The 27,615-nt window shown below is 41.1% G+C and overlaps 2 protein-coding genes across 2 annotated transcripts in view; one reads left to right on the top strand and one right to left on the bottom strand.

Annotated features, from left to right (window-relative positions):
- GPR39 (G protein-coupled receptor 39) overlaps positions 1–3,366 on the top strand; it is a 215,984-nt gene extending 212,618 nt beyond the window's left edge. Inside the window, exon 2 of the mRNA XM_090279413.1 lies at positions 1,898–3,366. Within this exon, the coding sequence (XP_090135539.1) occupies positions 1,898–2,412 (515 nt within the window). The 3' untranslated portion in view covers positions 2,413–3,366. The remainder of the gene's footprint in view (positions 1–1,897) is intronic.
- The window catches only part of LYPD1 (LY6/PLAUR domain containing 1), a 37,305-nt gene continuing 10,682 nt past the window's right edge, over positions 993–27,615 (bottom strand). Inside the window, exon 3 of the mRNA XM_090279414.1 lies at positions 993–3,074. Within this exon, the coding sequence (XP_090135540.1) occupies positions 2,842–3,074 (233 nt within the window). The 3' untranslated portion in view covers positions 993–2,841. The remainder of the gene's footprint in view (positions 3,075–27,615) is intronic.

Consider the following 27,615-nt stretch of genomic DNA (forward strand, 5'->3'; position numbering starts at 1 on the left):
CTCCGAAATTCAATGGCAGGTAAGAAAAGGAATTAAGACTTTGTGAAAACATAGCTTCCCTAGGCAGGGTGAGTTTCCTAGCTCCTTCACAATTAATGAGGTGAACCTTTCAGTCAGAGCTGCATGGAAGAAAAACAGAGAGAAATGACTTAAGAGCACACTTGGAATAGCACAGGTGGCTGGAAGTGCCTGTGCTTCTGAAAACGGTGAAACAAGTCCCCAATTTCCTCTGAAAGTATTTTTTAAAATCAGAAAAATTTGGATTTGTGTTCCCATCCAGCAGTTCTAACAAGGTGATTCAGAGTATACTCTTGACTTAAGATCATGTTTTTGCCTTTTCATCATATCAATATGTAACTTGCCTGTTTTATTTTTAGATTTACTGAGTGGTCTCAGGACAGCAAATTCAAAGAAAAGAAATAAGCAAATTGGGTTGTATTTCAAGCTTGGGCTAAGGCTTGATGAGAAAAAACCCTTGAAAATTAACAGGGGAGCAGAGTTCCTAGGGCCCTCTTTGATGACAGCTGGGATTTGTGAAGGGTCTGTTGGGGGAGCTGGGTTATTTCAGTTCCAGAGAACACACCTAGGGCCGCTCCACCACCAGGCAAGGGATGCTCAGGTGAGTGCATGCAGGAGGGCCAACCCTGGGTGCACAAACATGGCTGCTTTTCCTGGAGCATTTATTAATGAAATATTTACCGTTGATCACAGGGAGGAAGGGACCCTCACCAACAATCACAAAACGTGAATTTTCCTTATATTATTCAAATTTAGGAGAGGGATGAAGCAATTCTGGAAATCCAAGACACAGCTTTAAGTTATCAGTTCTGCTCACTCACATTTTGCTCTCTTGCCCAGCCCCACCCCAACCCTCCTTTCCTGAGAGAAGAGAGCAAATGTACTGCTGATTTCTGATCTGACATCTCTTGGTTGTTTTTTTTTTTTTTTGGCGGTGGGGGGCTGGGGGGGGGGTGCTGTAGAATAAGTGCTCATGAAACTCGTGATAGCAGTTGTCTATTGCCTAAAAGGATCTTTTTCTGTCATAGGTCATAGAAATAATGATTATGTAAGTTGGAATGCAGACATGCGGGCATGCAAACATATATTCATACAGTCAGTATTTGCTCCATGGAGGGGGCCACTGAGTCATATCTCTTTAGAGTCTAATCATTTCTGAGCTGTTGCCACTGGAGCTCAGTGCTACAAAGGCAATAAGCCTGGTACTGGCTGAACTTGAAGGAAGTTTTACGTTTTCTGTTGTGTTTGAATAACTGTCTTACTTCAAAACATTTGAAAAGAAATAAGTGCTGTTGCAGATATGACATTATAATTACAGATGTGCACACCTAGTAAATCTATGTCAAAAAATAATTCTGTGACAGGCTAGTCCTGATTTTGCTTCCCTAGAAACTGAATGCGAGATCAGTGTCACTAAATATGCTTCTTTGTTACCACTTCCACTTGTCTCGAAGATATCATGGTTCTTCTTTATGCAGACATTCTTTAAAATGCAAATGTTGCTTCATCTGATATGGCTATACTGTATACATCTATTTTAAAAAGCAAAGACATAACTAGATTAATGGACTACATAAAATGCTTTCTGGATACAGAAACAACAAAGAAAACATTTTTTTTTTTTTTTTTAAGTAACAGGCATTAACAGGTATAAACTGTCTAAAGCATTTAATAGTCTTTAACACGGTCAACTCCCCCAGCCCTGAAATGGTGTTAAGTTCTTTTTTGCTAGTGGCAAAAGAAACTGTCAAACACAACATTGAAACACTGGTACCATTTCCTGTCCAGTAAGCACAGAACTGAGGGGCTAAATAGTTCGTGGTTTTCATTGCCATTCTCATACTGTATTTTTGTTTCTCTCCCCCTCCTGCCTGCTCAGGGCTGATCGTGGTGACGCTGGCCACCTGCTGGCTACCTAACCAGGTTCGGAGGATCATGGCTGCCTCCAGACCCAAGCACGACTGGACCAGGTCCTACTTCCAGGCGTACATGATCCTCCTCCCTTTCTCAGACACCTTCTTCTACCTGAGCTCAGTCATCAATCCGCTGCTGTACAACGTGTCCTCGCAGCAGTTCCGCAGGGTGTTCTGGCAGGTGCTGCGCTGCCACCTGACCCTGCAGCATGCCAACCACGAGAAGCGCCTGCGCACCCTGGCTTCCTCCTCCACTGACAGCGCCCGCTCCGCACGCCGCCCGCTGATCTTCATTGCTTCCAGGAGGAATTCCTCGGCACGAAGAACTAACAAGGTTTTCTTAAGCACTTTTCAGAGCGAGGCGGAAGCCAAGTCCGAGTCTAAGACCCAGCAATTGAGTCCAGAGTCGCTAGAGTCTAAGTCGGAGATGAAACCAGCCAGTTCTGCAGCAGAAAATGGTTTTCAGGAGCATGAAGTGTGACTGTCAATCAAGTAAGAAAGCCTCGTTAACCAGCCCTCCCCTAACAAAAACAACATTACCTTCACAGAGGAGTGACAAAATAATCTGTTCCTCCAATCAGGGACAGGAGTGGAAGTTAGCGGTCTTGGGAAAGGAAGATGCCCACTTAAGTGTCTGCTAAGGGCTGATTCTGCCACCTTGACTGGTTACAGATGCGGGAACTTGGAATTCATTCCCACCCTTCTTTTAAATACACCCTGAAAATTCAGTCAGACTGAATTTATTCAGAGCTCACAAAAATGTTTTACACTGAACTCTCATTATTTGCAAAGGAACTGAAAGAAAGACTGCAGACTCCCAACCTACACTCAAAGGAAACCCAGAGGATCTCATGGAGCAGGGGGAGTGAGGATCGGAAGAATAATGCAGGAGGGGCTGGCATCTCACTCATCAGTGCGCCATGAAAAGGGCTAATTTGAGGAGCAGGATGGTGGTGGGGAGCCCTGGCCAGAGGGCTGAGGCAGAGCTGCTCCTTTTCTTGGGCCGGGGCCCGTTGCACAGAGGGGTGTTACAGCAGCTGATGCACACTGAGTTCAGTTTCCCTGGGGAGCAGAAGGACTGGTACCCAGCCGAGGCGATGAGGCAGGCTGCCGACGATGCGCAGGACTTGCGGTACATGATCCCTGCAACACAGACCCAAAGAACTGGGTTAACCTGCACTGGCCAAGGACGGTACCCCTCTGAGCTCAGGTCCCAGTGTGTCCTTCCACCTTGCACAGCCCAGAGACTCGGTAGGGCCAGGGAGGTGCTTTTGGTTGTTTCGCTGAGCCCTCCAAAGTACATGAGATATATGGTAAAGAAGGCGGTCATCATTTCACCACTTTGACAGAATTGTTCCAAAAGCTATTGGAGATGCAATGCCAGCAAATAAAGAGCTGTCAAAACCAAAGTCCACTCCTAAAAAGTCAGAATTCATGCTGTGTACTAGACAGAGCTTTCTGCTTTTTTTTTTTTTTTTTTTTTTTTTTTTTTGCCAGAGAGGACCACAAGCTGTGTGTATCGATCTCATATCTATTGTTCCTTTATAAGTGACCAGAGAGATGGCTCTCAACTATGCATTTATTAAATCGTGGAATTTTCTGAATAAATCAGATCCCTACTGAAGGGGTCCTTATTTTTCCCAGGTTTGAGGGGACCTACTGGGTTAAATGAGAGGGTGGCCTGTTTCACAATATGTAAAGAACAGCCTTATTCTCAGGAAAGAAGCTTTGCCCTTAGAACATATGGTCATTTTCCCACACAGCTAGCACTTAATACGCACTGTATGGGCACATGAAGGAGTCTCCTGAGGAGACTGGAAGCGCCAGTCTTAAGGAGTACATGTGTCATATCCAAACTGTAGCACAGCCATCAAATTAAGATGTCTTGAATAATTACATGACTTCTTAAAGCTAGAAGCTTACTCAATCCAAATGATAATAGCTAAACTTAAGTGTTTTCCTATATGCCAGGCACTCCTAGATCACTTACTACCTACGGGGGAGGCCCCCATGATCATCCCTATTTTACAGATGGGTACCTAAGGCAAGGAAGGTTTAGTTAACTTGCCCAAAGTTACACTACTAAAAAGTAGGGCAGCTGGGATTTGAAACGTATTCTTGGCTCCATGCCATCGTCTATATTACTGTATAGCAAAGCAGATAGTCAATAAACCACAAAAATGGTTTGGTTTTGTTTTTTGGTGTGTGTGTGTGTGTGTGTGTGTGTGTGGCTCTTTTGTATCAAAAATCTTCTTATTGAGCTATAATTAACAGAATTATTACTTTTGGTCAAATAATATGCAATGCTAAAGTTATACCTGGAAGTGAATAGCTTTAGCCTCTTTGCTGCCCTTCACGGCAGAGGGCTACATTCCAGCAGCAGCCAGGGCATCTTTCTCTGTGACTCCCTGTAGGTATGTGTTTGCAGGTGTTTCTTTGGTTTGAAGCTCCCTTTCCTGGTTTGCAGAGGCACTGACTGTGGGATCCTGTCAAAATCTACAGCTATGTCTTGCACTAAACTCCCCATCCAGCTGGGTTCTCTAAACTACAGGGGGAAGCCTTGTGCACTGGAGGGTCTGTTTAGGCCCATGAAGCAGTAGAGGGGTCCAGAGGTTCACTGGGAAGCCTTAGCTTCATCAGGCTTGACCTGGGGCACTGGCAGTGGGTGGGGCTGGGGTCTTCTAGGCCAGTGTCTAGGGAAGACTTTGGGGTCACTATGCTCAGGGAAGACCAAAGGCTCATGGGACCTCCTCTGTTGGAACAGCTAGGGCATATGTGCACACTGCTTATTGGGCCACTGTGGGAAGAACTGCTTTGAGGGCTAGAGAGAGTAAAGACTTAACTGCCTAAAACTTCTAAGGAGGTAAAGAAATAACTTTGATTTTACATTAAAACGTAATTTTGTCATTTTTTCTATATATATATTTATAAGGATTGACTTTCTCACACCACTACAAAATATTGGAATTAGCTGCTCTGGTAAGATAACACCGATGGACAGACTACGTGTGCGGGGTTGGGGGTGAGGCACTGTTTAATTTCTAAGGAACATGCTACATACTATAAATGGGCATTACCCATTCATAGATTTCCCGTGGTTACTACATTTTCTATCCATTGCCCACTTTAGGATATTAAGTTTTGCTCACTATATTTTTATTCTTAAATATTAAAAGCACTAGCTATCATTTGCCAGTTCGACTTCAGTTTACTGTTTCCCTTAAGTGTATTTTAAGAGTTCAAAAATATTTACTGAATGTAAAGAACATTGACATTCAGATAAAGTGAAAATGCCCCTTGACCACCCCTTCCAATTCCATGTTCTTATCAGTTTTGGATGATTCCTTCTAGCCCTGCTTCTATATATTTACATGTGGACAAATAAAGCATGTATATGCACACACACGCCCCCACACATGCACACACTTGTTAACAGCGTCACATTCTATATGCTGTTCTGTAATTTGCATTTTTACATAGTGACATAACTGAGGATTTACTTTTAAGTCTAATTTTGCAAGGCTAAGTATCAATGATGAGGTAAGTTAATTATATAATGCAAAAGGGGAGCCCTGATTTTTGCAACCGCCACCCAGGGGACACCAGGTGGCCAGTTGGGCTTCACACTTGTGATTTCACAGGGCTGTATATATTTGCATTCTTTAAAAGCTACTTGAAGATCTGGCTCGCAGTCAGCCTGAATCTAGAGGCTGACTAAACTCCTCCCCTCTGAGACACTGACTGATTGTAATACATCTTAAACTACTGGAAACTATTAAAAATGAAACAGCTGGCCTGGGCAGTCACAAAGGTTTAAGAGACAACCGAGGTCTAGAGCAGGTTTGAATGATAAAGTTCATCTTCTACATAAGGCCAACACTTCAAGACTGGGAGAGGTAGTTGTTTCATCTAAATCCTAAAAACTAAGAGAATCAAGCAAAATGAAGAAATAAAAGAATTTGTTTCGACAAAAAAATAAAAAGATGTAAAATGTGACAACAAAACATAAAATGTGAGGGGGAGAATAAAGATGCAGAGCTTTAGGACTCATTCAAACTTAAGTTGTGATCAACTTAAAACATACTGTTGTAAATGTAAGTTGTTACATATAAACCTGGTGTCAACCACAAAGCAAAAAACCTGTAGTAGGTACACAAAAGATGATGAGAAAGGAATCTAAGCATACCACTAAAGGAAGCCATCAAACCACAAAGGAAGAGAGCAAGAAAATATGATAGGGCCAGAGGAACTACAAAACAGACAGAAACCAATGAACCAAATGGCATTAAGTACCTATCTATCAATAATTACTTCAAATGTAAATGGACTAAATTCTCCAATTAAAAGGCAGAGTGGCTAAATGGACTTAAAAACAAAAACAAAACAAGAAACAAAAAACCCATCCACATGTTGCTGACTAGAAGGTCACTTCAGATGTAAGGACACACACAGATTGTGAAGGGGTGGGTAAAGATATTCCATACAAATGGAAGCCAAAAGAAAGCTGGGGTAGCTATACTTATGTAAGACAAAATGGACTTTAAAACACAGAATGTAATAAGACATAAATTATGTATCATTAGATAATGGTAAAGGGTCAATCCAACAAGATAATATAACATTTGCAAATATTTATGCACCCAGTGTACAGCAACTAAATTTGGGGTGGCCAAAAAGTTTACATGATTTTTTCTATAAAATACACATTTTTCATTTTCACCAACTACTTTATTGATTTGGATATTTTGAGTATGATGGCTATCCTTGAATGGTATAACATTGATTGTTCTCTGTTAATGTCTCCATTTGATCACCATCTACTTCAATTGGTCTACCCAACCATGGAGTATCATCCAGCAAGATAGACTTCATGGATAAATATAAACATTCCTTCTAAAAGCAATAGAATATAATCTTTTCTCAAGTGCAACATTCTCCAGGACAGATCATATGTTAGGACATAAAATGAATCATAAACAGTGTAAGAAGATAGAAATCATATCAAGCATGCTTTCTGACCAAATGGTATGGAACTAGAAATCAGTTACAAGAAGAAAACTGGAAAATTTACAGATAGGTGAAAATTAAATAACATGCTACTGAACAACCAATAGGTAAAAAAAAACCCAAAAAACAAAAGAGCCCTGGTCAGTGTAGCTCAGTTAGTAGGGGCATTGTCCTATAAACTGAAAGGTCACGGGTTACATCAATGTCACACAGATCTGTCTCATTATATTAACAATGGTTGGATTTTTTTCTGACAGACCTTGTGTGTATGCATTGTGTGTATATATACACACTATACAGTCATGAAAAGAAGGAAATCTTGCCATTTGTAACAACATGGATGGACCTTGAAGGCATTATGCTAAGAGAAATAACTCAGAGAAAGACAAATATCATGTTATCTCACATGCAATATGGAACAGCAGCAATAACAACCCAAGCTCATAGATATAAAGAACAAACTGGTGGTTGACAGAGGCAGAGGGTGGGAGATTGGGTGAATGAAATGGGTGAAGGGGTCAAAAACTACAAACATTCAGTTATAAAATAATTAAGTCATGTGGATATAATGTACAGCTTGATGACTAATATTGTACTGCATATTTGAAAATTGCTAAGAGATAAAATCTTAAAAGTCTTCATCACAAGAAAAAAATTGAAACTGTATGGTGATGGATGTTAACTTATTTTGGTGATCATTTCACAATATATACAAATATCAAGTTTAAAAAAAGAAAACAAAATATGGGTGAACAGTTTCTTTTTCCCTCCCTACCTTCTTTTTAAAACTACTTATTTAACCAAGGAATCCATGATTTTTACTATATCCCATACATAATTTAAGAGTTCTACAAGTATGAACTCATTTAATAATTGTAATCGTCGGCAGCCGTCCGTCTCGAGAGACGATGGTGTAGCTTCTTAAGAGTCCATCTGCACCGCCGAGAATGGCTGTGCAGTCCGACTCGGGAGTGACACGGTATCTGTCTCCTCCCGTGTTGAATCGACATCTTGCGATGACGCTGGAGTGTCCTCTCCAGTGGAGCTGAAGCTACAGAGCCTGGGCAGGGTGATATGGAGGGTCTGCTGTTGCCCATGCAGCAGACCCCCCCTCTCTTCGCAGCTGAAGGATCCAAGGGAAAGACGGAGTCGATACAGCTTGGCTTCAGGTGCGCCGCAGGAGTTGCCGGTGTTGACTACAACGTCAAACCGCCTTAGGGACTCCGGCTCCGGATTTTCTGTCGGGGTTTACTCCCTTAGCCTTTCCCCTGAAGAGGTATGCCGCAAGGCAGCGGAGGTTTTTTGGAATCAGAGTTTTCCTTCTCTGATAATAATTGTAATAACTCTAGAAATAATGTCCATTTATGGATGGTGAAACTAAGGCAGAGAAAGGTTAAGTGATTTGCTTAGGTGCCATGCAGGTAATTATTTGGTAGAGCCAGGATTTAAAATCAGGAATCCTGGCTTTAGAATCTCTGCTCTTAAAAACTCTGCTCATTGCCTACCATGGTATATTATGCTCCCATTGGGGGCGGGGGGGATGGCAAAAATTACATATACATGCATACATTTTATATACCTACTCATAAAATATTTCTGGAAGAGTACCCAAGAAAGACAGTATTGGTTGCCTCTAGGTAGGCATACTGGATGACCACAGGACAGGTTAGAAAACTGTAGATCCTTTTTTACCATTTGAAATCAGAACAATGCAAATGAAGAACTTTTTTAACTTTTTAAAATAAACAATGTCCCCAAAGAACCATTTTATCAGATGCCTTATTTTTCCCAGGGTGCCTGTCCCTGACTATGTCCAACAGGGAGCTCCTGTGCATGACTACACCCTCAAGAAGAGAGCTACAGAGTTGCCCCAAAGCCAAAACCTCAAAGTCAAAGGGCAGGGGCACTTGTGTTTGTCTGTCTTTCCATTTTTCTTTTAGCCCAGCCCCCATGAGCTCAGATCTGGGCCCAAGAGCGGGGGAACTGCATATACATGAGAAAGAAGCCTCTCACAGACTGCTGGTGGAGTGTAAATTGGCCTAAGAGCAATTTGGAAGGATGACTAATAATGGAAAATATACAAATCCAACAGTTCTGCTTGGAATTTACCCTGCAAAACAAAACATACTTTCATGTCTTTAATAGGAAAAAGGTGCATTAATACCATAGGGTATTAAGCAGCAGTTGAAAGCACAGAGCTCTATATTGATCTGATTCAATTTACCAGTTATTCCTATATTGATTTAGTTCTCAATAAGTGGAAAAATGAATTTCCAAATGACCTATAAATATACCATTTATGGAAGAAAAAAGCACAAAGCAGTACAGTATGTGCTGCTGTAGTATGTCTATAGTGTGTTGTATATTTACACATCTCTAAGTAAAAGAGAGAGAGAGAGATCCAGAAGGCTTACACTTGAGCAGTAGTAGTCCCCTTAGGGCTGGGCCACAGTCAAAATGCACTTTTGATCTATTTGTGATGTCTGAATGTTTTGCAGTGGGAATGTATTGATAGATTGTACCTGTGATGACAAACTAATAGAAATAAAAAGTATAAACTGAGTGAGTCAATTCATTGAACTCGGAGCCTTGGAGCACATAGCAGCATGTGGCACCGGGGTGGCACACAGCTCAGCTTCATAGCATCAGAGCTTTTCTGGAACCTCAGACAGGTCTGGACAAGGGCGCCATGGCTCTGTGTGACCGCAGCAGTGTCGTGGTTGGGAAGCGGTGTCTGGCCTGTAACAGGCCATGGATTTGGTTTTCCTGGAGCTTAATAGCTAACCGGGGGCTCTCAGCAGCTACCCACTGCAAGAGAAAGCAGTGTCCAAGCGCTGGAGTGAGAGACTTCCCCAAATAGTTGAGGGACACCCCTTCCCTGCATGAGTTCTAATCACATCTAATACACTACTGATTTTACAGTTGTATTTTTATTAATAGAATGCAGCTCCAGCAATTAGAACAGTGCCTAGCACATAATAAAGGCTCAATAAATATTTACTGTATGAATGAATTAATCAATGAATAAAGAGAGAAAGGGTAGAAGACAGAAGGAAGGACCATTTGAAGGGGACCCTGAAGTCCCATGATAGTGGTGCTTTTCTGACTAGTTGCAACTGAAATTTTATTTGCAGGCTAGCAGGACCTGGGTAATACCGGTTATATATAGCATAGCAAACCTCCACTCTTCAGTTGATATAGGTAGGGCTATAAGAGGCTATGGCCTGGTAACAGGGATTCACACCCAGAGCTAGCAGGGTAGGCAGATTGAGAAAGGGCTGGGCTAGCAGCTTTTGTGTCCAGCTCACAGCCACTCCCTCCAACAGGGGCACAGAGATGTGTCCTGCCAGTGCCCTGTCATTTCTCACAGCTCTAATCTGCAGACCAGACGTATGCCTGTGAAACACACCTTCCTATATCACTATATTAATCAAGGCACCCACCGTTTAAAACTTTAATCCTCTCTAAAGACTTAGATGGGTTCCTCGGGGCTCTTGGGTTTAGATGGATGGCTATGTTCACTTAAAACGTACCACACATTTTTCTGCTCTGCTTTATATAGCATGTAAATGACAGGCTTACTGAAGAATAAAGGAAAAGGTAAAAACAAAAACAAAAACAAAAATAAAAACAAGGTTACTTCCAGGGGCATTCATTCCACTGCAGCAATTTTGCCTGTTCCCTGGAACCTGTGATATTCGACTTTGAAGGAAATATACTTCTAAGAATTATGCTGAAAACATAAAGCATGGAAATAAGGAAAAAGGAATTAGATCCTTTGTACCCTATACACTAGAATGAAATATATATTTGGATCAAAATGCATCCAAAGAAATTGTTCAAACATATTTCTGTTCCGTTGTTTTGTCCTTGTTTTACAGACACTAGAAATGATTCTTTCAAGTCAAGTGAACTACGTGTAAGGCGCTCTCATCACCTGACCCTGAGGCACTTTCCGATTCACACCCCTAATTCACATAAGTAGCAGCTACTTGCTGAGTTTATGCATGTCATGATTCATACATCACTGAGAGGAGACAGTGACTTCAATCCTGATTGATTTGCTCTGAAAATGACTGGTTTCTCTCCTCCCCAACAGCACTTCTCACTCTATCCCAGTTCCTCCTGGACCAAATTTAGGCCACATTTTAGCAGATATGTTAGCATTGCATTCAGAAGGAGGAGGACTAGAGGCAGGTTAGGAGATGGGGCAGAAGGAGGGAGAGAGAGAAAGAAGTGTTAGAAGTGGATGTGGATGCTGAATGGCCCCTGTCTTCTTCTTTGCAGCAAGCACTCCATCAGACATCAGTCTTGCTATACAGGGTTGAATTATTGATTACACGAAGGGAAGAAGAAAGATGGTGTTTTCTCTTTGAGTCCAGCTCTTTTTCCTTGCTCCTAACATAGCTGGGTCATGGCAGATTGAGTAGGCAGAATAAAAGGCACCTGAAACAAGTCTTCCTGAAGTCAGTCATCCAGCAGTGGTCCCAGCTTTGGAATTCCACATTACTGAGGCTTATAACATGGTTCCAAGACTAGTGTTATGGCCCTAAACCCTCAAGGCTGACCTGGCTGACAGCAGAGAGAGAATTTTTTTTTTAAGTATATTTTATTGATTATGCTTTTTCAGTTATCCAAATTTTCCCACCTTTGATGCCTCCACTCAGTACCCCCATTCCCTCCAGCAATGCCCCCTTTGCTTCATGTTCATGGGTCATACATCTAAGTTATTTGGCTTCATTATTTATTTTACTATTCTTAATGTCCCCCTATTTTGTACCTACCAATTTGTACTTCTTAATCCTTGTACATTTTCCCACATTCTCCCTCCTATACCTCCCAGCTGATAACCCTCCAAATGATCTCCAATTCTAGCATTCTGTACTTGTTCTTCTTGTTTGCTTAGTTTGTTTTTTAGATTCAATTATTGATAGTTATAAATTTATTGCCATTTTAATGTTCATGGTTTTAAATTTTTTCTTACATAATTCCCTTTGACATTTCATATAAGAATGGCTTGGTGATGATGCACTCCTCCAGCTTTACCTCATTTGGGAAGCACTTTTCTGCCCTTACATTCTAAGTGATAGCTTTGCTAGATAAAGTAATCTACATTGTAGGCCCTTGCTTTTCATCACTTTGAATACTTCCTGCCAGCCCCTTCTAGCTTGAGAAGTTTCTGTTGAGAAATCAGTTGACAGCCTTATGGGAACTCCTTCGAAGGTAACTATATGCTTTTCTCTTGCTGCTTACTTCCTGATTCTGTCTACAAGGCCCTCTTTTCTCTGACTTTCCAGTGAACTAATAGCAGCCCTGTCTTGGCTCACTCCTTTCCTATAACATTTCTAGGGAGCCAAAGCAGAGAGCTGCTTGGGCTCTATCCTGTTGCTTCTTCTACCCTAAGTCCTTCCTTTATTTCACTGTCTCAGCTTTCATATACATACTCTAAAAATCACCTGGACTTGTGTTGCAAAATCTTTTCTGCACAAAGTCAAGAACCCATACCCTACAGGTCGGCCTGAGGCAGACGTGCTCTGGCCCCAGGCCCTGTCCAGTAATAAAACTAACCAATCTACTTCCCAAGATTTCACATGCTAGTGCTTGGTCCTCACCATAACCAATCCCTTTTCTAGATTCTCTGGGCTCTACATTTCCTATCCAGTCCAATTCTCTTCTGTGGCTAGACAGACAGGCTTCTGTGGTCATTATTTTGGCTCTTACCAACCATGTGCTTACTTCTCCCTTTATTGTCCTATCCCTCCCTGCAGTGATCTGCAAGGAACAGACCAGTGGTTCCCTGAGGACTGTGCAAAGCTGTAACTTCCTGATGAAGCAAGCAGGCTATGCTCCCTAGTTTATTATGCTTAACAATGTCTGATTTTTTCTGTTCTTTTCCTTTATTAATATCTAGCTACCTACACTAACATATCCCTCCACCCTCTAGAAGAACTTAGGCTTTGTAATCTTCCAAGGGTAAATGTATGAAGGTCTAATCTTCTGTAGCTTCTTCTTGCTGTCAAAGGGTATAGTCCTGTCTATCCCAGACCCAGAGAGTCTTCCTATTGCCAAAGGAAGAAAGGAGCAAAAGGGAAGGGGAGTCTTCATGTGAAGAAAAGGGATTTTGCAAAGTCCAGGACAGTGTGGTGTTTGTTATCCTTGACAGGTGCAGCATATGTAAGGTAGAGAGGATGGTGATGTCTAGAGGGTGGCATTCTTGTTGTGTTCTAGGGGTGATAAATTTGACAAAGTTAAAAGACATAGTTCAAAAATGAGGAGGGTTATAGTAACTAAGGATCTGGTGAGAGGTAAAACCCAGGTGATAGAGAAAGGGGCTAACTCTACAGTGTCCCAGATTGGGTTGGAAGAGGGCTCCCCTGGAGGAAGGTGCATCACACTTGTCTGAAGCCCAGCTATCTATCATATCTAATTCAAACTAGGCTGAAGGGAACATTCTAAGATTTCTGCTCTGAAGAAATTTGGGCCTTTTTTGTTTGAACCACTTAGGCAAGAAAAAAAATAGTTTCAAGCAAAGCCAATAGACTGCTTCATACTTCACCGACTCAACCATCTAGTCCTGACAATTCAATCGAGCCAAACTGCTGAGTCTCATTTCATGAGATGGTGATGCAGATGAGCTTCTAAAGTGAAGCCTATACCATGTAAATAAGTAATCAAGTAAATAAGATCATAGGCATACACCCTATGAATACAGAAGGAAGAAAACAAGACACAAAGGTTAATGAATACAGCAAGTCATAAACTAGTTTCTGAGTCTCTAAATTATCAGTTGCAAAGACTTCCAGATGCAAGGCTTTTGCTAGAATAAAAGCAAGCAGTGGCAATCTGATAGATCTTCTTTGTAGTTTGATCATCTCTGGTGATGCCATCAAGTGCTGAGGTAAATTCTCTATGGTGTACACAGACATAGCCTTAGAAAAAAGTTTTAGTTCTCGATGATACCTAGTCCAAAAATGGGCTTTATAGAAGTGGAATATTAGCTTGGATGGTTGAAGGAAACTAGAAGAATTCAGGAAGCAGTTCAGTTCACAGGTGAAAAAATAAAAGACTTTAAAGGCAATTAACTGCACTAGAGTCTAATATCCACAATTGGGCATTAAGATTTCCACTGAAACACAACTTTTCTCCATGAAATTACCCTTATTTTCATCAGAGACTCCATTAAGTTCAGTCTTAATTTGGTCTGATTATTTGCATAAACACAACAAGAATAGTAATTGATCACATAGGCTTTTTAAAATCTGCTTTGCTGGAATCTCCTAAGGAATCTTCAGATTGAGATTTAAGCAGCCCCTCAGGGCAAAGAAGCCAAACCACATAATTGCCATCAGGCGTTGCCTGCAATATGTATAAGTCTGGGTAAATTCCTCAAGTTCTTGAGTTCTCCAAGAATATCTTGAGGTTCTTTCCTTGCCATCTCTCAGGAAAGCACCCTTTTGTTCCTTACCTGAAAAGACTGCCATGACCATATGACCAAGCAAGGTATCAGGCTATTTTTTCCAATGGGCTTCTATTAGCTTTGAAAATCAGTCTCAATTCCTTAAAGCCCTCTGGTGACATGTCTATCTCAGTCATGACATTCCAGTCAAATTCTTGGTTAATAAAACCACAGTTAGAAAATGGTCTTATGCAAACAAGTGTATTGGCATGATTCACTCACTAAGAATTGACAAATTCTGGAGGGATCCAGTAGGGAGAAAAGTATAAAGCAAGATAAAAATCCTTATCCTTTTTAACAGAGTGAAAAGGACCAAACTCCAATTCTATATTACAGAGTTAAAAAGTAAGCAGTTAGCATTCTTTAGATTGGCAAACATATTTTATAACTTCTAGAAACATAGACTCCTTTACTGGCAAACACACTCACACTTTTAAGAGAAATACTTTCATGAGACAGGTATTATAAAGCAAAGCTCGCTGATCTAGAAAGTTTGAACATCTGAAATGAATAAAATTAATTTGCTTAGATGGCTAAGGTTTTTCTCTTTCAATAAGATTAGCTTCCATAAATTTGCATTTTAAAAGATGGCCCAGATAAGAATTCTTAAAGACCAAGTATTTGCACTTCAAAGGCAGACTTTGGTTTCATAAAGCCAATCAAGGACAAGCCCTTTCCTTGAGGAAGCCAGAATTAAATTTTTGCCAGTTGGCAAGTATGCACCCTAAAAGTGGTCTTTTGAGGCACTGTGGATGCAGTTGGTATTGCTTATTGTCTTCAGGGAGAGAAAACTTTCATCCTCATAAAAGAGCTCCACTATGTGGAACCAGATCCTTGGATGGCATAGGAATCCCACTGCTGGCCTTCAGCATCCTGAGACCTGTGCCCTGCCTCCCACCCAACAAGGATGGAAACCTTCCAGAAAATGGCAATACAATTATGTCTATGTATGGAGCCTTATGAACAGTCAGTAGTGATCAGTCACTGCTAGTTGGGTTTATTTAATTCTACAGACATCATTTTTTGATGGCCTCTGGATTGAAGTAGCCTTAACAGAAGTCCTCACCTTCCTGTCTGTGAGGGTTGTCAATATACCTCCACTGCTTTGGGTGGGAAAACTTGTCCTGTAATGCTGACATTTAGTAGTGGTCTGCTAACCTGTTTCCCTGCCTCTCAAATTTCCAGCAGCCTGGATCCTTCAGGAGGCCTTGTAAGGTGAGGGCAGCCTCCTCTAGGAGTGGAGGGGACATTTCTATTTTGTCATTCAGACAGACATAACACCCCAGACCCTGGGGCAAATCTTGTTGGCCTTCCCTAGGAAGATCCTAAAATGCTGAGGGCCCCTGGGTATGAGAGGGTATAAAAGTTGAGAGATTGATAAACATTTAGCTAGTCTCCAGATCAATCAATATAAATCTTCCATTTCTGTGAGCACTTATATCCAAGGCTTTCCATTTATTTTATGAGGTCTGTCTGGAAAAAGTCCAGCCATTGTTAATATAACAAGAAGAGTTTGTGTGACATCAATGTAACACAGAGCCAAGGAGAGTGGACTGGAATGTGCATATGTGAACAATGACAACTTCATTGTACTAGATAGTGGGGGTGGTAGATGCCATTAAGTGAGCACGTGTACTATGTGGCCATTATATTCAAAATGACTGAGCAAGTAGAACAACAAATATGCATCAAATTTTGCATTAAGCTGAACATTCCTCCATAAAAACTATTTGGATGATTCAAAAGGCCGCAGCTATGGGCAACCGGTGATTGGCAGCTTCATCATGACAAGGCACCTGCTCATGTATCATGTCTCTTGCAGAGTATTTTGGTGACACATCAAATCACCCAGGTGATTCAGCCCCTGTATGAACCCAGATCTGTTACCCTGTGGCTTCTGGCTTTTCCCAAAACTAAAACCACCTCTGAAAGGAAAGAGATTTCAGACCATCAATCAGATACAGGAAAAATGATAAGGCAGCTGATGGTAATTGGGAGAACTGTGTGAGGTCACAAGGTGCCTACTTTGAAGGGGACTGAAGTGTCATTGTCCTATGTACAATATTTCTTGTGTCTTCTTCAATAAATGTCTCTATTTTGCATATTACATAGCTGGATACCTTCTGAACAGACCTCATATACCTGTGGGAGTGTTAACGAAGACTGGGGATTGTGGGCCCCAGAGGCGTGATCGCCTATGTTTAACTGCATAACTAGCAGGTAAGGATGCAAATGTGGCACCCTGTACCTGCAGACAAGCAGCAGCTCCAGTCAGTGGCTTCCTCTGTGCCCAGACTGTGTGAGCTAGCTGTGCTGGGTGCTCAAGACTAGCAGCACTTCAGCCTGTGCCCTAGGGTGCACAGAGGTAGGCCCTGCCCCTGAGATCCTAGTGGTATCTTAAGTCCACTATTAGTGCCAGGCTGTGGGATGAGGAGAAATCCCCAAGCTGCAGTCTAGTTGACAGACCTGGGTGTGATCCGAGCTACCAGAAGTGCAGGCCTGTGGTGTGCGGTCTGCTGTGTGAGCCATAGGGAGGCAGAGAGCCTGCAGGGTCTGAGCCTCCTTGGGGAGACTGTGGAGAGGAGCAAAAGGAGAATGGAGCTGTGTGCTCTGTTGCTCACAGCTTGGTCGGCTCCACAGTGGCTGTGGCTTCAGGAAGTCCCTCGGCAGCTTTCCTAGGAACTAGTAGTTGCAGAGGGCAGCTGGGCATGCTCCAGGTTTTTCTCACTAGGAGTGAAACCTAGGCAAGGAGCCTCAGGTGCAGCACACTTCTCACATTCTGCATTCCCTGGCGTGGATTAGCCCATTGCCCTGTGGGGACCAAAAGCTTTAGGGCAGTTTTGTGGGAAAGCTGGAGGGGATGGAAATAGCCATTGCACAGTTTGAATTGTGAGGCCTGGGGTCAGTGGCAATGGCACTGAGGACAAAGGAACCCTGGGGCAAGCAAACAGAAAGTGCATCCTGGGCCAGGGGTGGCTGAAACAGAGGTGGTTGCTAGAGATGAGGCAAGGCCTGTGGCCCACACCCACGAAGCTGGGGCTGAGGGGAATTCTGGATGTGGATCAGTAGTGACAGAGGAAGAAAAAAGAAATAGAAAACCCCAGAAGGGCAGTAGTAGAGAGGAGAGAGAGAGAAAAATGAAGAAAAGAACTCAACACAGGGAGGGGGAGCTGTAATTCTTACCATGAGCCAGGTCTTTTCCCCCTCCCCTGGCTGGCTTGCCAAATGCTGCTGGTGGAAATCCTGTTCTTTCACAGAGTCCCAAGGAAAGAATTCTAAGAGACCCAAGTGTGGGGAAGTGTGGGGGTAAGGTTGAAAGGCTGCCCCTATGTGCCCAATGTCTCATCTCTGTCTGACCAGTCTTGATATTCTACAATATCACAGAAGCTGCCGTTGCTAATATGTGAACATATGGGTGTGGCTGTTCCTATAAAACTACATTGACACAAACAGGCTGTTCAGTCAGCTCCAGCTGCCATAACAAAATACCCCAGATTCTACATGCCTTACCCAACAGAAATGATCTCACAGCTCTGGAGCCCAGAAGTCTAAGATCAAGGAGCTGGCAAATTAGGTTCTGTAAGAATCCTCTTTCTGGGCTGTAGAGAGCTGTGTCCTCATATGGCCCTTCTTTGGCATATGCACAGAGTGGGAGAGAGCTCTGGTGTTTCTTCTTCTCTTAGAAGGACACAAGTCTCATTGCACCAGGGACCTACCCTCATGACCTTATCTAATCCCGGTTACTTCTCAAAGACCCCACATTTCCAAATACCATCACACTGGGGGGCTTAGGGCTTTATCATATCAATTTTGGGGGTACACTACTCAGTTTATTACACAGCGCCAGATTTGCATAAGGGGCCATAGTTTGCTGACCTCTATTCTATCAAAATCTAATAACCTTTACAGTAAAAAAGTCTTATCTCTCTGCCCAATCTGTCTTCTCTGGTTATGCGACAGAAGCAAGCTCCCAACATTTTATACTATCTCCTTTTTGAAGAATATCAGCAAAAATCTTTCTGGGTTCCAGGGATATCAAACATACTCTACCAAAGGGGCATTTGCTAATTTTTCAGAATTTTTAGAATCTTTTCTCCATATTTTAAAATATTTTTAATGGAACATTTTTGTTTTTGTTTTTGTTTTCTTTTTTAAAGACAGTATGCTCTTCCTAGCATATATAAACCCGGCAATTGGCTTGGAATCCACAGGGATGGAGAGCAGAAGCTCACAGCTTCAAAGGAAAAATGAGGAAAGGATGGCAAAGATGGAGCCGCTAACTGAATTGGGCAGGATGGAAGTCTGTTGAGTAAGACTTGCATTTAGATGTCTCATACCTGTTATACCTAAAGTCAAAACCCTTCAGGGAATTGGAGCTGCTTAAGGCACAATATACAGGCATATACACCATAATGATGTTTCAGTCCACAATGGACAACATATATGATGGTGGTCTCATAAGGTTATATTAGAGCTGAAAACTTCCTATGCTTAGTGATGACACGGCCATTGTAACATTGCAGCACAGTGCATTACTTATGTGTCTGAGGTGACACGGATGTAAAAAACCTACTGTGCTGCTAGTCGTATAAAAGTATAGCACATACAGCTGTGTATAGTACATGATACTTGATAATGAAAATAAATGAATGCTACTGGTTTATATATTTACTATACTACTTTATAATTATTTTAGAGTGTGGTCTTTCTACTTATAAAAAATAATTCGCTTTCAAACATGTTATGCTGGCAGCAGCCTCATACGTCTTGTGTTTACTACATCTCTCCATAGCATATTCTCTTGTGCTTGATTTAGTCTCTTACTGTTTTGTACTCTAGGAACAAAAGGCTATACCACCTGGGTTTATGTAAGTGCACTCTATGATGTAGCACATCAAAATCACTTAATGATGCATTTCTCAGAATGTTATTCCCATTATTAAGTGGTACGTGACTGTAAATACTGATGAGGCAGTTTGTTGTCCCTCTGAGCTTAATTATAATTTTCTAGATGTATTTTCAGAAATGTTATGGTTTTATAAGCCTTCTTAAAAACATTAAGAAGAGAAAATCAATAATTTTGTTTCTTTCAGAAACACCATTTTCAAATAAATTTATATTGCCCAAGAGATAATCTGAGAGTGTGGCAATATTACTTACTAAGAAGGTATTCGGTAGTATGAAGGGCTATTGTTCACGCCTTTGATACATTATTTCTTGACCTATGAAAATGACACTTAGGCTCAAAATTCCAATTCATAGTTGCCAGCAAACACAACAGAAAATGATATTTGATCATAAGGTAAGCAAAGGAAGTTTCAATAATGAATTGAAATTGTTAGCCATTTTATCAATGAAAATAACCTGGGAAGAATTACTAACAGTGTTGTAAAGAAATACTAGGCAGAGTGCCAGAAGATTAGGGTCTTTCATTAATTTTTTCCATCAAGTTCTGGGGCTTGAAGAAATCTTGATCCTCTCATTTATTGGCCCGTTTCCTTATCTCTGAAATGGGTTAGAGGAAGCTGAAGTAGATAATGTCCACATTTCATTTTGCTTATGAAATAATTCTTTACCCAGAGGAAAGGATATGAACCCTGGATTTCAGAAGACCCAGACTAGAATTCTTGTTGGAGAGAATTGAACAATGCACTTAACTTCTCTACGCCTCAGTTTATACTTTCAAGAATGGAGAAAATACTCATCTGTCAGAGTGCAAGGATTAAGGATGAGGGTTAAGATGACAATGCATGCAAAACACCGATGACTCTGCCAGCCCATCGTAGGCCAGGGGTGGGGGTGAGAGGGGTAAATTCAAGATGAGCCTGGAAAATTTTTTTTTTTTTAGAAGAAAGTGTTCAAAAAAAATAAGGAGGCATTAAAAAAAAAAAAGTCAGGTTGAAAAAACACAGATGTCAACCTCCCAGCGGACAGCTGGAGCAATTGGAGCAAAATTAAATAAATAACAATAGTACTGATTAGAATCCATGGAATAAAGTGACTATCCATGAGTTCACACAGACATAAATCAGTAACTTAATAAGTAAATGTTTTGGAAGAGAAGGGACAGTACTTCCTTACAGGAAAAATTTTAAGTAATAAATGCAGAAGGAAGGAGGGAAACTGACATTAAGATCAGAACACTATAGTTATAATTGGTGGAGATATCCACCAACAGATGCTGAAATTATTGAGCAAAGTTTGAGGAGGGAAGAGTGTATTTGTAGTTTAAAATTATCTCCTTCAATTTATTTATGAATTAAAAAGAGAAAAAGTTACTTTACAGTGGAGAAACCCAATAGATTCCATCTTAATTAAGTGATCCAAGTTAGCATCACCAGCAATGAGACATTAACATCTTACATGTCCTGATGTGATGCACGGAGAAGTGATGACACATCACTTCTGAGTATTCTTGTAACCTCAATCTAATCAGGAGGTGGACAAAAAAGGGGTTCTACAGAAGGTAACTTCACAGGGGATCTGATCATACATTCCTAACTGGGCAGGTCATGGTGGGTAGCTAAGCCCCAGGCCTGTAACGTCTTTACTAAAAGCCTTATCTCTTTGCCTTAAGCCAGTCTCACCCATCATTTGTGTACATCCCAGTTAACACACACTTGAAATGCCCCCTTTCAGTCCCCTCAAGAGCACATAATCTTTTCCCCCTTCTTATTGAATTTATTGGGTGGCACTCGTTAACAAAATTATACAGGATTCAGGTACGCAGTTCCCTGATACACAGTCTGTACACTACATTGTGTTCACCACCCCAAGTCGAGTCTCTGTACATCACCATTGATCCCCCTATACCCTCCTCCACTTCCCTGCACTTCCCCTTTCTCCCAGCAAACAGCACTGTTGTCCGCGTCCATGAGTTTTTTCCCTTTACTTTTTTTCTCAATCCCTCCACCCCCCTCACCTAGCCCCTCCCTTCCACAGTTAGGGAGCACATAATCTTAACTATCCTGTAATCTAATCCCCACTTTGCTTCCTCCCACTTTCATGTAATCTTCCTTATGTTCTTTCCTTAATGACAATTGCATAAAAAGAGACTGAAAAGTATTATTCTAGGAAGCATTTATCTCAATCTACTGAAATCTTGCTTTCAGGTGTATCCTTTCTTTGGCTCAAATACATTTTTATAAAAATTCTCTACAGGTTTAAACATTTTTACATTGACATGAGGAAAAAAATCAGGCCAACCCAAACTGAGGGACAGTGTACAAAAATCTGACTTGTCCTTTTCAATAATGTTAAGATCACAAAAGACAAGGAAAGAACTAAGAACTGGCAGAGATTAGAGAGTAAGGAGACATGACAGCAAAATGCAATGTGGGATCCTGGTTAGAATCCTAGAACAGAAAGAGGAAAAACTAGTGAAATCCAAATACAAACCATGGTGTAATTAATAGTATTGCACCAATGTTAATTTCTTAGTTTTAATCATTATACTATGGTCATACAAGTTATTAACATTAGTAGAAATTGGGTAAAGGTTATATGAAAACCCTGTACTATTTTTTCAGCTTTTCTATAAGTTTCAAATAATTTCAAAATAAAAAGTTTTAATAAAAGGTATTGGTATGGGTGAGAGACAAATCTGTATCATTTTTCTATGCTTTCTCAAAGAAATGCTTCAGTGATACATGCCTGCCCATTGCTCATGCTGATGATGAATATCATGAGTGTGTATGTGACAGACATAGCCGCAAACATTTGTGCTATATAACTATTTCATTCACGCCTCAGAAGCCTTGGAGACTCCTGAAATGACTTTTAGTGTGATTGGCTTGAAGGAAGATTAATTGGGGAATAGTTTTCCCTAATCTTGATGTTTCCTTCCATAGGAAAGGAACTCAATTAGTGTAACTCCTAACTCTCTCGACCTTTCTATTCCCTCTTCTCCAAGGGAGGTGGCGTGCTATATGTGATTAGTAAATTTGGGAAGAATAAACTGGGCATACATTGGTCATCCCCCTTTCCTTCTTTGGAGTAGCTTGTCACAAACAGGTGTTCTGCTCTGCTCCTCAGGGCAAGAAACTTCCCCTATCTGGCTTTGTCTTTGACTGGGTGAACCAGTGAATTTAACGATGCCAATTTGGAAGTCCATTTGACTTCTCATCCCAATGTTATTCCCTCCAACTTAGTCTTTCTTAGTAACAATGGTGACATTTTTGGTCTCATCTTCCTTGTTCCTTGTTTTGTTTCTCAGTTTTCTCACTATCTGGGTAAGAAAAAAGACATAAACACTGGGAATTTTCTATACCCCACGAGGTTCCATTTGCTCCAGTTTGAACAGTGTCGTAGAACTTCATTCTATGGTGGTGATTCTCTGTGGGTTTAGGAAGTATTTTCTAACTAATCTTCTATTCCACATAGCCTCTAGACTTTGAGAATCATGAACAATAACCACTTAACACTGTTTTTGCTGGATGGGTTGAGCTGTATTGGGTCAGAAAAAGGATGTGGATCACTGTGCCCATCTCGCCCCCTACTCATGTACACACAATTTTGGTCCATCCCAGAGGGTATGGGTGGGGTACAGTTCTATTATGACCTACTTGCTATATTCATGCTTCTAAAATAAGTTATTTTCCTAGTTTTCTCACTTTAGTCTCTACCCCAATGGTCAATTAAAAAAGAGGCATAAAACATGTGTTTCCTCCTCTTTATGGATCATCATGCATTTACATTTTCCAATAGTTTTCTTTGCCTCTGCTCTCTGCACTGTACAGAGATGGAAATCTCTAAACAAAGCCTCTAACAGTCCATTATTTTTCACCTCATGTTATGTAATTTACTTTTAAAGTCAAACTTCCATGGCAAACCACTACTTGTGTGAATGCCTGTCTGGGAGTGAGACTAATCTTCCTCTCCTCAAAAAATAACCAATACTTACTGCACCAGAGTTATGATTATATCACAATAAATATTCTTTGCAGGACTAGGAACAGCTCCTCAAAGAAAAATGCTTGGAAATAGGTAATTGGAATGAGCTATATGCATTTTCACTGAGCTTTGAAAGAAAGTACAAGAAAAAAGATCTCCAATCTGTTTCCATGTACTTTCTTTTTCCTTAAAGAACACCATGTGAAAAATTTTGACAGTCTCCGCATTGTAATGGGAACATCTCTGGAAGAAAAGGCTTATCTATAAGTACGCCTTGTGACTGCCATCACGGGCACCATTTATCAGGCATAAAAAAGGAAGAGCTGGAAGGTAGTTCTTTTCTGGACAGTTTTGTGTCCTGGCTCTTGACTACTTTGCCTTTGCCATGGATGTGAATATTTTAACAGCCCAAGAAGCCCCCTCCATTTGAACTGCAGACAGCTATAAGAACCAAACAGGAATGCTAACGACCAATTTTTAAAAGTCCTTCCTCCCAAGAAAGGGAAGTACCAAGTTCTGCACTGCAAATCCACACTGTGGCTAAGCCGTGAGTCCACCGAAGCCTAACCAATAGACCAGATACTGAGAGGAATGTTGAGTTGCAATGACCCCTAAGAGTAAAAATAAAGAAAACAACAGCCATGCCAATAAAACAGACATGAAACAAGATTCCACGAGGACATTTTTTTCCCTCATACTAGGAATGTGTTGATTTCATTATTCAGAAGGCTTTGATTACCCTTTCCCAAAGTTTTTTTTTCTTTTTTTGGTTGAGTTTAATTTTCAAGGCTGTTAACCACTGATGCCAACTTAATTACAGCAAGCAAACCACCAAAACCACAATGTATAATAATGCCAATTGTTAGTTTTACTTTAGTTTAGCATTAGATTCAGACATCTCTGCTCATTTTTAACTTTCTGAGATGGAAAGATTTCTGGACAGTCACTTGCTTTTCCTCAGCTGGTGTCTTTGTCCCCCATTTTGCCACAGGGATTGAGGGAAGAGATATTTATGATTTGTTATCTCAGTATTAACAGTGCCCTTCAATGATTTATAAAAGCACTCTTGCATTTTTAACCTTGAATTCTTTCAGATTATTGTTCTGAAATGCTAAGATTAACATAGTGGTACACAAAGATTCATAATCAGTTTCTTGCACACAAATTCACCCAAATGTAGGAAAAATAGAGTCCTTGCTGGCATAATGGCTCCAGATAGGATGAGCTGAGAATATCTACGCATTTAACCCAAAGCACCCTTTTCTTAGTCACCATAAACAAAGCATTCTTGTCTACAGAAAATATCCTCACACTAAAATTTAGTTATACTCACATTTTCATATTTGGTGAACAAAAATTCTGGAATGTCATGTACATCATGAACTAAACTTCAGGACATCACTTGCTAGTATATGTGTTTCTTTCCCTTTCCAACAATTCATGATGAAGCATTCAGTGTTTGTTTTAGGCAAAAGGGTGGGTGATGTTAAGGACAGCAAATCATTCCTGCTCTTTTTCTAGGGGTCCCTGGAATAACTGTGCTGGAAATTTTCCAATTTTGTGCAGGAATTTCTCAAAAGGTGATTTGGCAGACACTGACAGTCGGCCACGCAATAGCCACCCTTTGCCTCTTTGTTACAGGAAGCAGTGTCCATGAGACAACGTTCAGGCCAAGAATGATAAGCAGAATTCTCTTGAGAGGGAGTTCTTGTTTTCTTATTAAAGGAAAAAAGCTGAAGAGACAAGCTCCTTGGTGCTGTCCTGCGTCTTTAACTTGAATATAAGCAGCTACCTTGTGACCAAGAGGCAACAAGCTTGTAGACAAAAAGCCAATGTGCTTAGGAAAGTGGGTAGGAAAATTGAGAGAACCTAGGCTTCTTGATGACATCACTGAGCTGTGAGAATAACCCCAAGATCACCTGCTTCTGGACTATCTTATTAGGTAAACAACAAATGACTTTATGGCTTAAGTCCTTGTTATTTGCAGCAAAAATGTTCTTAAGTGACACAGAAAATGAGGTTTAGGGTGGGGGCAAGAACACAAAGGAATTTGACATCTGGTGCATCCTCTTTTGAAGCTATGCCGCATGAACTAAGGAAGAGGGTAGACCACATGCTCTATGATGCCCAGAGGTCACTGTAGGCAGAGCTCCTTTGATTTCAACGTGAGACCAGTACCCAATTTTATGACAGTGATATTAATGGTATTCAAAAAAGTGGCAGGTATACAAGCAATGAGTCCAGTGAAACAGTATAAGTGCAAGACAGATAGCAGGAGAGCAAAAACATAGTCTTCCCTGCCTCCCACTTCCCTCTGTGGTGTATTAGCCCAAACTAAATGGTCTAGAAGTGTAATACATTTGCCAGCTGAAAGTCTGGATTGCCTTTCCATTATAGAACATAACCACTTTATTTATTTGTTTACTTGTTTGTTTATTTATTTTTAGAGAGAGGGAAAGGAGAAAGAGAGGGAGAGAAACATCACTGTGCGGTTGCCTCTCACTCACGCCCCCAACCGGGGACCTGACATGCAACCTAGTCATGTGCCCTGACTGGGAATCGAACCAGCGACACTTGGCTCGAAGGCTGACGCTCAATCCACAGAGCCACAGCAGCCAGGGCTACCACTTGTATTTTTAACTTGCATCTCCTATGTGGCAGAGACCCCGGGGGGGGGGGGGGCGGCAGAGGTTTGCTGGGAGAGCATGACTATGTGGGGGAATTTTCTTTCATCTTAAGAGACTTCATGACCAAGGCAGGTCAAATGGAATTACAGGGCTGGCCGGGGGGCAGAGGGGATGGCCTATTCACCAGCTGCCATGACTACAAAGTTAGCTTGGGGTGGGGTGGGGTGTGTGTGTGTGTGTGTGTGTGTGTTTCCAGAAAATACTCCTTTTCAAAAGCACAGCCAGATCACTTTGAAAGCAAGCAAGCAAACTAGAAAAATGGGGTGGTTTGTACTTCAGAGTTGTTCTTTAAATGATAATTGTTGCTAACAAGGATTATTAGTTGGTACTTCTTGGTTTAACTAAAGAGCAAAAGATATATTAAACTTATATTTATTCCATTGTATTCTTGAACTAGAGATTTAAACTCTCTCATTTATGACAAAATATTTTTAATTGCTGACAAATCTGTTTTTGCTTGAAACACTTCTTCAAGTATACTCATTCAGGGTCTGTATACCAACAAGTGGGTGATCGTGTGTGCATGTGTGCATGTGTGCATGAAAGAGACAGGGAAGACATAAAAAAAAGGAGTGGGGAGACTGAGAAAGAGAGAGACAGACAGACAGATAGATGGGCATATGTCCTTTAAGGAGTCAGTATACAGAAATGAAAACCATGAAGGAACTCTGGTGAATAGAGTTGTAATTCCATTTCATCTGGAAGACATTCTTTAAAACACTGGAAGAATTGGGGCCAGCAAGATGCTGGTTGGAGAACACTGAACAGACAGAATTGTCAGAAAATCCTTTTGTCATCCTGTTATCACCTACACAAGGGAAGTCAAGGCTAGCAATGACTCTCAATAGGCACAGGTAAGCAGGGCCTCTGGTTGGCTTTTTCTCACAGACACAGGTTTCACAGGGGTTGGTATAGGCTCTTAAGATTTTAACCCACTATTAGGTAAAATGGCTGCTTCTGACTTGCTTTATTCTTCTTTTCCTTCCAACAGCCAGTGGCAGGCTGAGTAAAAAGTTGTTCTGCCATTCAAAATAAGTTGCTAACACTTTACTCTCTAGGTGCATCTCCTCTCACTCTCTGCCTTTCCCTCTTAAGGCTGGGAAATGCTAAAAAAAAAAAAAAAAAAAAAAAAATTGGGGGCTTGCTTTGAAGCCAACATCCCTTTGCACTACTAATTTGGATGTTTTCACTGGGTGGAAAACTAGTCAACCTGCCTAGCCTTGTTATTTCTGAGCAGATTCTCTGAAAAAGACCCGAGATCCAAGTGGTTTGCTAGATTTTGCATAAGCAATCAAACAGTGTATAAAACCCATTGCCCAGAGTCACATGATACACCTGCTTCCACGGATGCTCTTTGAAGAAGCTTCAGCAGAGGCCATGCAAACTGCTCTGCACATTTGTGTATCGTGCTAAGTACTGCATGCAATGACTACGGAGGGCTGAGCATGCGCCTGGCGCCACCTGCCTCTGGCACTGTCTCTAGTCTTCCCTCTGCTCTCCTGAACAAGTCCAAGAAATAGAAAAACATAAAAAGCTATTGTCCATGTCCAGTGAGAAATGAAATGCACTGGACCAAGTATCACAGCATCCTTAAAATAATATACTTCAACACTTTTGTATCTGGATTCCTCTCCTGAGTTGC

The sequence above is a fragment of the Furipterus horrens genome, unplaced genomic scaffold (assembly GCF_987537825.1).
Source record: "Furipterus horrens unplaced genomic scaffold, mFurHor1.1.pri manual_scaffold_1, whole genome shotgun sequence".
In the NCBI taxonomy this organism is placed as follows: domain Eukaryota; kingdom Metazoa; phylum Chordata; class Mammalia; order Chiroptera; family Furipteridae; genus Furipterus; species Furipterus horrens.